At 47.8% G+C, this 15,160-nt stretch overlaps 1 protein-coding gene across 2 annotated transcripts in view; it reads left to right on the top strand.

Moving 5' to 3' along the window:
• The window catches only part of MVB12B (multivesicular body subunit 12B), a 177,517-nt gene that overhangs the window by 73,568 nt on the left and 88,789 nt on the right, over positions 1–15,160 (top strand). For both annotated transcript variants that reach the window (XM_053562258.1, XM_053562264.1), the window contains exons 5-6: positions 459–588; positions 3,375–3,497. In XM_053562258.1, coding sequence (XP_053418233.1) covers positions 459–588; positions 3,375–3,497 — 253 coding nt within the window. The remainder of the gene's footprint in view (positions 1–458; positions 589–3,374; positions 3,498–15,160) is intronic.

Genomic DNA, 15,160 nt, shown 5'->3' with positions numbered 1-15,160 from the left:
GGGCAGGAGGAGAGGAAATTGGCTTGTCCATTGCTGGCTGTTGAAGCTGGGTGGCGGGAACTCCTGGATTCAGTCTCTGGTCTCTCTGCTTTGGGGTATGTTTGAAGATTTCTATAGTAAAAGGGGGAAAAGAAAAGGCACCCACGTGGTAAAATGTGTGGCTGCTTATGGCGGTTTCTGATGGTTAAGCAGGGAGAGATTGCGATCGTGGCTTTTAAAAGACATCTTGGGTTTCTTACAGAGGTGTATGTGCTCCAAGGAATCCCTTCCCCGTGAGAGGTGTCTGGGGTTTGGTCCTGAGGGCAGAGCAGGGTGACAGGTGCCCTGTAGGTGGTGGGTGGGTAGAGCCCAGCCCCAGTCCGTCACTGCCGATGCTGGGAATAGGTGACGTGCGTTTCAGAGTAGAGGTGGTGGCAGCCCTTGAAGACTCATGCCTTTTCTGTTTTTCTTCCCTTCAGAGGAGGTGGCTTTTAGAAAGAAGAGGTTGTGCATTAAATTCATTCCACGAGATTCAACTGAAGCTGCAATTTGTGACATTCGGATCATGGGCCGGACCAAGCAGGCCCCCCCTCAGTACACGTTTATTGGGTAAGTCTTAATAGCACAGGTCTTAGCTGCTGCTCTCTGCTGAGCTTGGTCCACCCCGGGGGCGGCATCCTAAGTGTTTCTCCAGGGCTCCCAGACTCCTCGCCATCCATTGGCCTCAGTGCTCCCTCCCCCGCCCTTCCTGCTCAGCTGTGCCATCACACTGTCCATTCACCCGCCCCGTGAGATTTGAGGGGTACCAGTTTTGTGCCACTGGGGCAAGGACTCTGGACATGGAAGCAAGTGAGGCAAGGCCCTGCTGTTGCAGAGCTGGCGTTGTAAAAGGGAAAAACAAGCAATAAACAGGAAAATACCTGAGATAATTTCAGACAGTTAAGAAAGTAAAAGACACTAATGGGGTAGGAGGCTACGTCAGTTATGGGGTCAGGAAGATGACGCTCGAGTAGGGACCTAAACATCAAGAAACCAGCCACGCAGAGATGTGAAGGCAGAGTCTCCTCAGCAGAGCAGAAGGGCAGGATAAAGGTGCAAGTGAGCAAGGCCTATTCTGAAAACAGCAAGCAGCCAGTGCAGCTGGCAGGGGCACTCCAGGGAGAGAGTGCTGGGGCGAGCGGAAGAGCTGGCAGGACCTCCGAGGACATAAGCCTGGGTTTTATCCCAAGAACACGGAGGCCATTGGAGGGTCCTAAGGCAGGAGGAGGCACAAGTGTTACATGAGTGCGTGATAATCTGAGCTGCTGAGGCCGGGACATTTGCATCTCACTTCTCCAGTAGTCTTAGTACCAAGAGGCCTGGCTCTGCTGCTCTGTATATACCAGATGCAGAGGAGTCTTAGGATTTCACCTCGGGCTCTTGATTGTAAGTGACGGGAAACCCAGCCCAGACTGGCTTCAGCAGAAGGAAGAGTTTATTGGCTGACACTAACAGCAGAGTTCCCGGGGCAGCACAGGCTCAAGAGGACGTCCCCAGGATCTAGTTTCCCATCCCCTCCCAGCTCTGACGCCTCTGGGCAGAACCCAGTGGGATTCACGTTCTCCCCTCATGGAAGCAAGGTGGTGCCCTGGCTTCTCCTGCTTTTCATCCAGGTTCAAGTCCAGGGGCAAAGAACAAGTGTCCATTCCAGATTGTTGTTCTGTGACCAGGCCTGAGCTGGAAGCAGAGTTAGCACCACTGGCACTAACTATTAGTGGCAGCCACCCCCAGCATATGGAGGGGAGGTAAAAATCCAGAAAGGGAAGTGAGTGGTACTGGATGTCTAAAAGAAAACTGATGCTCACTGTCCTCAGTTGAGTAAAATTTGGTCAGGCTTTGTAGGCATCATGGTCGACTTGGTGAACGTCCAGAGATGCTCTGTCCTCCTTGGTCTTTGAAGCCAGCCTCCTGGATCTGGTTTTTACTTTGTTTTGCTCTTGTTCATTTAAGCCCAGAGCTGCCTCTTCACCTAACGAGCCAGGGCCTTCCTTCCTGTTCTAGACAGGGAAGGGGACGAGCCCTAGAGCATTGGCTTCAAGTGCGTGGGAAGCCAGTCTCAGAAATAGGGACCAATTTCGTGGTGGTGCGTGACATTAGACACTTCAGCTGTGGGGTCTGAAAAATGTATATCAAGAGGTGGTTCTTGAGGACTCAGAGTAATCATTCCCCTCCTGTACACCCAGGAGTCCCATTTTGCAACATGGTTTATTCTTAATTGCGTAAATTGGATTATAGGAGTAGGAATTAGTATGGAGAATAACCATACTTCAAGTACCTTGGAAGCATCCATTAACATACAAATAGTAGAAACCAACAGTTTAGTAATGAACTTTTAAAGGCTAATTTCAGTTTCTATGTGTATTTTTAATTACGAATGATACAACTGTAAAAAGATTCAATTTTTAACCAATTTAAACAATTCTAAAGAATAGATTTTTACCAATAAAATGGCTATACTTTTTGCTTTATCTTGGACTAAAAATTGTTTTCCAGAGGAAGTCAGTTTCAGTTCTAAGTAAGGAAAGAGAATTCAGTATTCAGAACTCGGAGTTACTTACTGTTAAAAACAGAGTTGTGCATGTTTTTTTGCAAGGGTTTGGGCTTGTTGGCTGGGGGAGCAGAAACCTTATGTTCCAGAGGCTTCTTCTCAGAGGCTGTGACTGTGCTATGGCAGGTCAGTGCAGCTCACTGGAGTCACTCATCCAATGGACAGAACCATGGTTTAGGATAGTCCTGAAGTGCACTCAAAAACTTACTGGAAGTATCCACAGAATTCCTTTTTTCATTTTTTGAAGAAATAATATTCCTCTAAATCAGGTCTCAGAGATGCAGTTCTGTAGGGCACTTGAGAAGGTGAAAACTGGGTATGACTGAAATGATCCTGTCACAATTCCCAGGAGTGCACCTGTCTCTCTGCACTCTCGACTGCGTGATGTGGGGGCACCTGTCTTATCCGCACTCTCGACTATGTGGTGTGGGGGCACCTGTCTTATCCGCGCTCTCGACTGCGTGATGTGGGGGCACCTGTCTTATCCGCACTCTCGACTGTGTGGTGTGGGGGCACCTGTCTCTCTGCACTCTTGACTGTGTGTGGTGTGGGGCTGGGTTGTGGCCAGTGCACTTAATGAGCCCCATTATAAAGGCCAGCCCAGAGTGGACAGTTGCCCTCACGTTAGGCTCTGAACTGTTTGACACCTGGAGCATAAAAGAGGCGATGTAACCACTCTTACTTCGGCAAGAATTGACACCCTGGTGTTTGAGGCTACTGACTATTTTAAATGAGTTGGTTTGCTTTGTCGCACAGGTAAATGCTTTGTGCTAACCAGCACCATGAAGATTTCTCTTTTCTCCTCAAGGGAACTGAACAGCATGGGGATCTGGTATCGAATGGGCAGAGTGCCAAGGAATCATGACTCATCTCAACCCACAACGCCTTCCCAGTCATCAGCTGCTCCTACGCCAGCCCCCAACCTTCCCAGGTGAGGCCTTGGTGGTGGTATCTTGTGCTGTCATTTGGTTTTGGGTCAGGCTGTGCAGTTTAGAACACTGCCACTTAGTATCTACTGAAATAGTGCAAAACCTAACTAAAAAATTGTATAAGCAATGTACCTTTAGAGGAAGTAAAATCCAGTTAGAACTCCATGTGACATGAACACAAAGGACATTCTATATCCTATTTTGTACATATTCTGCAGGCTTCTGAAATACCAGAATATGCAACTTAAAATTGGTTTGCTATTCAAAACAACTTGTAGGTACACGCAGATACAGACTTTATAGCCTTGTGGTTGGGCTACTGGCCTTAAGAAGGCAGAATTCCTTTTCTGCCCTGGCCAGCAACTCATTTGAAACCCAGGTGGGTTGGTAAGTAACTGTATTCATTTTCATAGTTTCTTTTCCCAGTGAGTCACAAAGTAAGAAATTGGTAGCTAGAGTATGAGGGAACAATGAAAAGTTCTCCAGGAAATGTTAGTCTTCATAATTGTTTACACAGAGAAACTTGGGTGAGCAGACTGGCTGCTCTGCAACTAATTTCAGTGATAACAGAGGTAGTAATATTCTCCACACTTTTTGCAAAAAGCAACTGGCAAAAAGAACCCTGTTAAATAAAAAAAACCTGTGCATCATGAGAAGTAAATTGTTTTAGAGCTAGGAACAAACAGCAATGATGGATTAAGTTTGAGAAGGGATTTCAAAAGTAAATATGACAAGAATGGTGAGGCAGCATCACTTGGGAATTGATTTCATATAAATGATAGTGGATCTCAAAGCTTTTATGGGGGAATAGAGATGAACAGAATCTGTCAGGCACAGGATAAAGTAGTCACCGGTGGGGTCCTCCCAAGCTCCACACACCACACCCTGCCCTCTGGGAAGTATCACTGGCCTCTGCATTCTGTTCCTCCAATCCCAGCTCTGCCTAATGGGGAAGAAAGCCTTGGAAGAACCCCACTGTAGTGAGCCCTGCAGCTCCAGGGACTCTTGTCTTTAGGGATAGCTCCCTAGAAAGTCTGGTTTTTCATGTGACAATGTCACAAAGCAAGAGTAGTATTTAAAGTTAACTACCCCTGGAATCTTCTGAAAGTTTAGAAGTAGTTTTCAGTTTCCCTTTGGTACAAAATGCTATGAATGAACCTCCCGGAGTTGCAGGTTGAACAGTTGAGTCTCTTTGGTTGGTTGGGGAATGTGAGGCTAGTACAGCACCATTAGCACTTGCTCCTTCCCTTCTCACTGACCAAGAGCGCTGCCACCACTCTGCCCTGGAGGGCCCTGCTGAGGGTCACCATCCCCTGTGCTCAGGATGATCTCAGGCCCATCACCTGTGCTTGGGACCAACCCAAGTTTGGGCTGATGGAAGAGGTTGGAAAGCCCCAAGGGATCTGCTGCCCCAAAGTAGTTACAGCTGCCTCTTGTTGATACCAGATGGTCTGATTGGGCCCAGAAAAGGGCACCACCTCAGAGCATGTTTTAACTTTCTGTTGGATAAAAAAAGAAACCGCTCTGTCTCAGCGCCTGTAGCTCAGCAGCTAGGGCGCCAGCTACATACACCAGGACTGGCAGGCTCGAACCCGGCCTGGGCCTCCTAAACAACAATGACAACAACAACAAAAAAAATAGCCGGGCGTTGTGGTGGGTACCCATAGTCCCAGCTACTCGGGAGGCTGAGGCAAGAGAATTGCTTAAGCCCAAGAGTTTGAGGTTGCCGTGAGCTGTGACGCCATGGCACTCTACCCAGGGTGACATCGTAAGACTCTATCTCAAAATAAATAAATAAATAAATAAAAGAAAGCGCTCATTCTCCCAGATGAAGCAGAGCGACCAGTCTGCCCAGAAGCCACCAGTCAGTGTGAGAACAAGACTGGCCACTGAAGCAAAAGGGTAGAGAACCTCAGGCCACTGGGAGCAGGGTGGGACTGGAGAGCTGCACATCAGAACAGAGTGTTTATAAGGCTTATATATTTTATAATCTCCACTGTACAGTTTATGGTTTACAAAGGCTGCAAGGAAATTGGATCAGTTTTGCTTTACTTGCCAAATAAAACAAATGTCAAAATAAAATGTATTCTAATTTGGCTGAGTTAAGTCAGCCAGTATGCAGTGGGATAATTGAAGATATGTTCATACTTGCGAGTAAAATCCACTTGTCTGCCCCAAGCTCTGCACTCACTGTGCGCCAATTTCCAGTGCCGAGCACACCTATGTGAGCCTCCTAATTCATCAGGGCTTTTTGTTTTTTGTGAGATTTATTTGGCTATTGTTTGACTATCCAATATTTTTTAAAAATGAAATGCTGATTAATTATTCAAATTTCACATTGGAGACTTGAGAAATGATGGGTATGTTACTTTATTCCTTGAGGCCCCAGGTCTCTCTAACTCTCCAGCAGAGGAAGTTGACAGCCTTCTCCCTGGTGGTGCGCCTGGGGGAGCTCGTGTTCCAGGGGTTGGGCGTCCAGCGTGGGGCTGTGGAGTGGAGGCCACATTCCTTAGCAAGGCACCAAAAGCCCCCTCGTCCCACTCCCAGGAGTTCTTATCCTCTCCCAACCCCAAGCCCAGACTTTAAGCCGCACTGGTGACTTCTCTTCCCTCCTGTTCGCGTTCTGTGCCTTGGGTGTGTCCTGCACACCTGCCTCAGTTCTCTGCTCAAATGGCTCCTCCCTCAAGGCCTCTGCAGCCCCAAGGGGTTCTGAGCTCCTCCCCGAGGCTTCTTGGTCACTGATTGCATGGTGTGTGGTGGTCCCCAGAGCCTACCAGGGACCCAGCCCAATCCGGCTTACAACAAATGCAGCTCTGGCCGCTGAGGACCCGCCCCAAGGCCCTAAGTGCTGCTCTGGTCTTTCCCAATTGTGAGAGTAAAATGAGCATGTGCAAAACTGGCAGAATACAGAAAGTAATGAAAAAATGAGAAATCTCATTTCCAGTGAACAAATGCTTGTAACCTTTTGTTCTGTTTCCCTCAAGTCTTTTTCCTGTGACTTTTTACATAGGTGATACTATATCGTATAATAGGAAGTTTGTGTTTTGCTACAGCTTTCAATGTAGCATTAACCACAGACCTCAGAAGCGCTTCTTCCAGTGCGGTCTTTGTGTGGACACGGAGCCAGCCGCCAAAGGACGGCCACGGGAGAGCGGTGACGCAGCGCCCTCTACTGACCGGCCTTGGCAGTGGCGGGAGGAGTGTCCGCTCCTGACAGCGGGCAGCAGGCATGCTTCCCAGCATCTCCTGGACAGTTATCAGCACACATCTCTGCCTTCTTGAGCCTGAATGTTCATCTCAAAAGTCGCCTGAATGTTCATCTCAAAAGCTGAGAACATGAATACTGTGCCTCCATTTCTTATGTCATCACTCTGATGTCAAAGAGTTCCCTGCCAGGTTTTAGAGAGCTGTCGTTCCTAGCTCAGGTTGTTTTTTCTTAGACAAAAGGGGCATTTGGTGGCGATGGCATTTTCACAGATGATGGGCTAACACCTGAGGTCTTCATGGTTCCAGCAGGTATTGCCCCTAGGAAAAAGAGCTTCCCGCAGAAGCTCTGTTATTATAGAAAATGCTCATGATGAAACCGGATGAGGGCTTGTTTTGGAGTAGGCAGGCCCCAAAAAAGCCTGGTATTCTTTGGCTGTACCCAATGAATTGCACCTAGTGTTTGGTGAAGTTGCTGGTAAAGGGAGAAAAAGATGGCTTGGCTGAGGTCCTCTCCCTCACGCAGTGGGCCTTTGTCTCACACGCAAACATACCTCACACTTCTCTTGACAGTCTGCAAGTGAAAAAGGTCAGGCTGCTTCTTCCAGGGCTTGGTGCTTTCATTTCCCTGATGCTTGTGCAAGGTAGCAGGCCACTCTGTCCAGCAGCATGGGCCAGCTGCAGCTGTGTGAGTCCCAGGCGTATGCCTGGCTTGAGGAAGCACCTTCTCAGCTCAGACTAGAACAGCCCTCACCCCTCTCAGACACAGAGCCTCAAGTACACTTTTGCTAGGAAGAAAAGGTTCTGTTGTTGCCAGGGCAAGGGTTAGGAAAATCCCTGGGCAGCAGGCAGGTTCACAGCCTAAGGAGCACCAGAAGCCTATGAGTGTGGATAAGCGAATGATTTTGTGCCGACCCACAGGGAGGAGGCCCGTGGTGGGCTGCTACCCCTTGCTCGCCAAGCAGTAGAAATAGTGGCTTGATAAAGACATCAGGGCCATGCTTTTATCAAATTTGCAGATGCTCCAGAGTCATTAGGGCCAGCTGATGTGCTGAATGACAGGATCAATACTCCGTGTCTCCTCTGCAGCCTCAACCACCTGCTGACCATTAAAGACGATGGGTGCAAATGGAGAGGGCCCCTGGGGTTCAAAAAATCAATAGCACAGGAAGCAAATTGAGGAGCCCAGGCTTGGCAGCTGCATGTGTAAAATGATGGCATGGTCACCCTACATGGCTTGTGGGGAATGCAGCCCGTGTCCTTGGCAGGGACATCCCTGAAGCTGGGTCCTGCTCCCGTCAGGCATGGGGAGGGTCGTCTCCAGGTGAAGGTTACCTGGATTAAGTGTTGTGTTTGGACCTTGATGTAGACAAGGCAGAGGCTGCTGCCCAGACTCTGCTCTTCACAGACCCCAGGCCCTGGGCACATCCTGTCACCTTTCACTGACACCGTCCCTCTCAGGAGACAGGGTCATCTTCCCACCCACAGCCACAGAACATTTCCCAGCTCTCGAGTCCTGACTGGTGACCTCCCTGTGAGGTGCAGCCTCCCAGAGGCTCCCCCAGGTGTTGTTCGGGCCTGAGTTTCCCTTATAAGGTGGCGTGGGACTCCTCTGAGTTGTTACAGTCATCTTCCCATGATTTGTCAGCTTCCAGCAAGTTGTCAGTCACAGGTTCGGAAGTATGTTTCTTAGTGACAGACATAATTGTACTTAACTTTTTGCGTGGATGTTATCAATCTGTGACAGATACTCTGGGAAATGGGGCATTTTGATTGCAGAAGATCTGTCACATGCATTTAGTCTTCCTCTCAGGGACACCAGGATTCAGTCACAACTTTTACATGTCGATGTCAAGGTTTGAGAACATAGATCCTTGCTGACCTCAAATATCGTTCCATCACTCCGATCCCTGGGCTGTCATCAGAAAGGTTAATGGCCCTTCCTGAAGGAGAGGAGAAATCACGTGGTGGTGATCTAGAATTCAGGCCATACCGCACAGGCTTGTCCCCTGTCACATCCGTTGTCAGAAGCCCGGAGCGTGCCCTGCTCCATCCTGGGCTCCCGACCCTGCCTTCCTGCTGGACGTAGGATCCACTTGCTGCTTCCCCATCCACTCGCAGCATAAGTCAGCAGTGGGGATGGAGCCTTTGGTCGCTGGCTGGAGGCCTGTTGTCTGCGCTGACAGCTGCAAATCCTCAGGCTGCCTTCTGTCAGTTTTCAATTACAAGATGGCCTTTGTACCCTGAATGACATCTGTCACCTGCCCTGTTGTTGCAGGACTTGAACGAGGGGTCCAGAATCACACAGATGAGGGAGGCTCAGCTTTCCTTTTCCCATGGAAAGGAAAAGCTGCCTGTGCTGAGCAACCGGGCCTTGAGGCATTTGCCTGTGAGAAGGCTCAGTGCTATTCTCCCCAGGGTTGCATAGGGGAAGGCCCAACCTAGAGGGCTCGAGCTGACAGCTGTGCTTCAAGGGTCTTCATTTATGAGAGGGTTGTATGTGTTCTGCTTCAAGGCACGATTAGAAGGCCAGGCCACAGGCCAATGACTTTTTCCTTTTCCTAATAATAAACAAATTTTGAGCTCTTCTTTCATAGTGGCAAGAGACAGTTTGAGGGTAGGTGAGCCTGGGGTCGGAGCACTCTCCTCTGGTCTGATCAAAGGAGGGCTGGGGTCCTGCTGTTCTAAATGGGTCCTTGAGAACCCTGATTCCTCTGCAGGGCATGTCCAGGCAGAACTGTGGGTCTGCTTTACTTGGAAAAATTACATTTTCTTTCACAGTAAAGCCACACAGACTTGTTGTTTGATTAACTCTAAAGACACATATTTTCATTTCTTTTCTTTACGTGAGCTCCTTTTAAGATGCAAGGGTTTTCTCATACAGGGAGTACAACCTTATCACTGTGATTGGAATTGTTCCATCCACTGCAGTGGAAAGCACCAGAGCCCACTGGGTCTCAGGGAAGAGCCCTCAGAGTCCACTGAGTCACCCTGGGGTGAGGGGCTTGGCTTCTGGGGCTCAGGTTTTATTTCCTTTAAGTAGCCCCCGTTTATGTTCTTTGCCTGACCCCTCAATCCAGAACTCTCACTAGCTTACTGGCAGGTAGGGTCTGACCCTCATCCCAAAAGTGTCTCTGCTCCGGCCCATGCCATTGAGTGCTGTGCCTCATACCATCCCCTTCCCTCCCAGAGAGGGAGACTGGACTCCAGGATGCTGAGGGTGGGGCCTTGCCACCCTCCGGGCCTGCTGCAGCCCTCAGCACTTCTAGAAAGCACAGCCACATCATTTCCCTTCCTCTCCCCCCAGCTGCCCGCATCATGCAATTGGCATTTCACAGCTCCCTGCCGTTGCCACGTACGTTTACGTTCCATCTTACTGACTAGATTTGCTGCATATCAGTGACAGGGATTCTAGGGTCTCCTTTTTCTCCCTTAAAGCCTCAGAAAAGGATAGTCACGCAGAAATAACAATGACAATAATATTGCATCATGGTACACCAAATTTGGCAAGTACTTTCAACTATGTCATCTCATTTGATGCTCATGTAATAGTGTTCAGTGAAAAATGTGTGACCCCCAGATGGTAGGGGCCTCTGAATTTCAGGTCCCCGGCACATGGTGGGCACTCATAAAGTATGTATTAAATGTATAAAGGGAGCTGGTTTGTATGCACAGGCCTGGGCATCATGTATTTATCCATCAGTCCTTCCACCTGTCCAGCCAGCCAGCCTATAGAGGCTTCTAATGCATTTATTAGGTGTCAGGTCGTGTTTCAAGTGCTTCACAAATTATTTAATCCAAATAATAGCTCTGTAGTCAGATACTATTATCACTGCATTTTAAGCTGATGAAACTGAGATTAAGGAGGTTAAATTCTTTGCCCAAGGTCACACAGCTCGTAAGTATCAGGACCACTACCTTTAGCTTGCAGACTATCATGAGGTCCCTTTCATTAGAGAGCCGAGCATGTACCTGGGGGGCCCGGTGTTTGGGTGCCCACCTAGTGCCCCCATCGTGTTTACATGCAGCTTCTTCAGGCTCCTAGCCAATGGCTGGAATAAGGACTTTCCAGAGCGTGTGGTGGGTTGGGACTCATCCTGCAGAGCCCCCCACCCCGCCCCCGCACACTCAGAAGTCCCCCAGACAGTTGTAGGGAGATCTGTGGGCCCTGGCTGGGTCTGGGCCACATGGGCTCTCCATGCCAGCTGAGGAAAACATGTGAGGCCATCCAGGGAGGTCCACTGCACTGAAGCAGGTCGCAGGCATGCAGCTTACTCTGGGGAACCTAAGAGTGGTGCGGAAGAGACCTACAGATAGAGGCGGTTTGAATATCTTCAAAATGCCTGTGAGCAGAGCTGTGGCAGCTTTTGCTAACAGCATCGAACTTGGTTTTGGTGTCAAGAGTAATTTTGAAGGGGAAATTTCATTAGAATGCAGTTTGGTATTGTTGGATGTGAATGATGAGTTTAGGCTGAGCATACACTTTTTGATATTAATTTTTAATATAGCTTCTTGGGAAGTCAAAAGCTTCTATTTAATGAAGAATTGACTATTAGTCAATACAGCCCCCGCCTCCCAGATGGCCTTCTTTGCTCTTGCTCTCTCATGTCAGAATTTTGATAAGGTATTTGCTGCTTCTAAATGTGTTATCTTTGTAATTTTTGTGACTCCATGAGTGTCTTATTTTTCTTGGTGGTTACGATGGTTATGTGTGCTTTTTTGTTGTTACTGTCCCGAGAAGCAGGGTTATAAATGTGGAATTATTCCCGTCTCTGTCTGGCTCTCAAATGTAGTCGGCTCTGTGCGCAGTCGGTTTCAGTGCTGGGCTTTGGAGAAAGGCCTTTTTCAGAATTATGAAAATAGTTTTCTGTGTGTCAGAACAGATTTACCAGTTCACTTTAGGGTCGGTTTTGTGTACCAGACCATTTAGAGGAGGGTATTTTACCTTTTATCAGAGTGGAAGCTGACAGTCTATTTGCAGGTAGCACTATGGAATATTTCACCTGAGTCTCTCAGCGTAAATCTAACTGCCAAATAAAGTAAAAATGGGCGTTAAGCCAGTGATATTTACAGCATTTTACTGTACCACCCCCCACTATGCTGTTCTGTTTCAAGGCAGGATTTCAATTATTAATTTAGATATTTAATAAAATCCTTGCTTTCAGTAACTTTTAAAAGGCCTTTTGAGTTTCTTTGGGTCGGGTTGTTGCTGGTGGGTAGGGTGAAATTCAATTTGAATATCCTTTCTGAGCAGCAGATGTTTTGTTTCCAGTTGAATAATAATAATATTAATAATAATTATTAGAATAAATATAATTATCATCATCATCATTTCAGCTTTGACTTTCCAAACATCTTCTGCCAGGCATTGTGTAAACACTCTTGCGTATTTATATACTTTGCACGCATGTGCGCGTGTGTGTGTGTGTGTGTTATAACCATGCTGTGAGCTGAATAATCGTGTCCTCCATTTTAAAGGATGAGAAAACCAGGGGTTGAAGAGAGCATGACTTCCCCAAGGTCACAGGGTCAGGGTTTAAAGGTGCCCGGATTGGGCCCCGGTCTCACCCTACTGCTCTGCTTTCAGTGAGGACTGGGAGCCTCAAGCTTTCGGATTCTCAGGATCCTCTGCCTGGGGCCAAATGATTCCACCTCCTCCTCAGTCATGCCTTTATTTTTCTCAACAAACTGTTTTCCACAGCTCTTAAGATAGATTGGGCATGGAGAAGAGTGTTTCCTTTGGTTCTTTGTTGGGGGTGTGCTGTCCTCAGCCCAGACTGTTCACTACCCGCCCTGTGCTCTCGTGGACGCGGCCCTCGGCCCAGACTGTTCACTGCCCACCCTGTGCTCTCGTGGACGCGGCCCTAGGCCCAGACTGTTCACTGCCCACCCTGTGCTCTCGTGGACGCGGCCCTCAGCCCAGACTGTTCACTGCCCGCCCTGTGCTTTTGTGGACACGGCCCTCAGCCCAGACTGTTCACTGCCCACCCTGTGCTCTCGTGGACGCAGCCCTCGGCCCAGACTGTTCACTGCCCACCCTGTGCTCTCGTGGACACGGCCCTCAGCCCAGACTGTTCACTGCCCGCCCTGTGCCGCTACGGCCCTGTATGAATCTGAGTTTGGCAGTCCCCTCCTCCCCCACTCTTGAATTTTGGCAAAACAGATATTTTAGTAAGCTGGAAGAAGATGAAAAACTAGCAGTACCCATATGTTCCTTGTTTTTAAAAGTAAGGTCAGTGAGGTTTAGAGACTCTTTAAATATTTCAGTTTATGGGATTAGACGAGATCGTCTGGTTGGGAGTGTGGTGCCCCTGGCCCCAGGCTTGGCTTTCTTCTTCATTTCTTTTATATGGGAGGTGGGTGTTTTGGCATTGCAGGGTTCAAGTGTAATAAAACTTAAATATAGTGAATAAGTGCCATGATTCGAAGTGTTGCTGCAGCTATGAAAGTTAGTTTCCTTTCTTTATTTTTTTAAGTAATCAGTGACTTGAAAAATAGCAGATTGGTACAAAGATTGTAACTTAAGAAACCAAAACTCCCACGCTTTAAAGGAGTATAGTCTTTGGCATTTTTTTTTACAGAAGCATTTTCTTCACTCATTCAGATCTTCCTGGGCCGAGATTGGACATTCGACCCAAAATGTACACGCACTTGAATCGTTGGAAATTCAACATAAGTGTGCATTTTCAGTCATGCCATTTTCTCATGGATTATGAAATGTCAGTGGGGTGGTGATGGTTTTCATTGATCCCCAGATATTTACAGAAGTTCAGCTCTCACTGCTGGGGACGAGGTCTCACTTCTTCCTACAGCACACCCAATACACACTTCTCACTGAGAAGGGAGACAGGAAGAGCTCTTAACAGCCAGGGCGTGCCCTCGGTCCCCGACAGTCACTGCTGGGACACAGCTAGGGAGGAATGGCTGTGGTCACTGCCTTGGAGAGCAGCCAAATGCCCAGGAAGGACCCTGCCCTTCTCCCGTCACGTTCAGCAGAACATGTTCACTCTTCATACCTCTTCGATTCTAAATTTCAGAAGTAATTTGTCACTTTAGAGGAAGGTGTCATTAATAACCATTATTTAGAACTGTCGAGTCTTCCTCTGTGTATGTGAGTGTCTGAGTTAAGCATCCAAAAAATTGGCCTCGTTGGTGGCAAACAGTGCCTGGGTACTGACAGATCAGGGCCCACTCCCCACCCAGTCATTCCCTGTCTACCTTTAATCACCGTGAGGGGGGCTACAGAGAGTGGCTAAAGCCTGTCCTCCTGGAATTCATTAGTGTTATTACCCAAGACTGTGTTAGAAATTGAGATTTCTTTTTTAACTGCTTGGAAGAAATTTCTCCTTAACTATTTCATTTCATTGTACTTAAAAAAAAAAAAAAAAGATTTCTCTCATCAAACATTTGAAACAGAGTAGCTCAGAAACCCTGACTTCAGATCTCGCTGGGTATAGACCCTGAGCGGTGGTTCTCCCGAAGCTGAAATTGTATCTGGTCACCCTTGGGCTCCGGGGTGAGGGCCGAAGAAGAACGCCCAAACCTTCCAATGGTGGTTGAGAAAAAGAATTGCCATTCAATGTATGTTAATGCGAGTTATTATTCTTTAACATTAAGATTCCACTAAAGTACTAATAATTACTGTTAATATCTTTCAGTGGAAACTTACAGGAAAGGAGCAGTAGTAGAAACAGTATTTAAGGGCGAGCTGCTGGCATGATAAGCATGCAAATAAGTGTTATTAGCCTAATGATTTTGCCGTCGCCATGGCTGTGCAGCAGCAGTGTTGTGAATATGTCACCCGGCACCCGTGAATTTGGAAAGTGTGTCAAAACACAACTTCAATTAGTTTGCTCTAATTATGGCTCTGGAGAGTTTGTAACTACATCACTCCTCATTAAAAGAGATTTTCTTATATAGATTAATGTAATATACAAAGGAAAGTTTCAAAGTTTCTGACACCATTTGTCGCCACCACCAGCATGCTGGGCACAGGCCTGGTGGATCGGTTCCCCGGCTGACACCCAGCGTGGCTGGGGGTCAGGGTAGGGCCGAGGTGAGAGGAAACCGGCTGTGTGGGGCTGTGTGGGGTGGCTCCTTCCTTGCGCCTGGTCATCCACTACCCGCTAAGAGAGGATATTGCAAGTGGAGCCTGGATGATGTTCGCAAGAAGGTTATTGAACCCGTCACAAGTTTTTAAGAAAAAAATTGCTCATCTGAAGCTATCAGAATGTCCCTCGTTCTAAATATCTGAGTGCTGGAGCCACTGTGGCCAAGTGCAGTATGCCAACTCAGCCTGGGCCTTGTCCTGGGGGTCCTTCAGGGAAAACTTGTTATTTTTGTCATGTAGAATCACATGGAATCTGTGGACTATCAGTTAAAGTCTTTGATCACAGTGAAGAAATGTATTCAGGAAGTATAATCTCTTCTCTGAACCGATATATAGTTATAAGTGCTGTCA

The sequence above is a fragment of the Nycticebus coucang genome, chromosome 2 (genome assembly GCF_027406575.1).
Source record: "Nycticebus coucang isolate mNycCou1 chromosome 2, mNycCou1.pri, whole genome shotgun sequence".
In the NCBI taxonomy this organism is placed as follows: domain Eukaryota; kingdom Metazoa; phylum Chordata; class Mammalia; order Primates; family Lorisidae; genus Nycticebus; species Nycticebus coucang.
The sequence above is the reverse complement of the archived record's forward strand: the minus strand, read 5'-3'. Positions and strand labels throughout refer to the sequence as shown.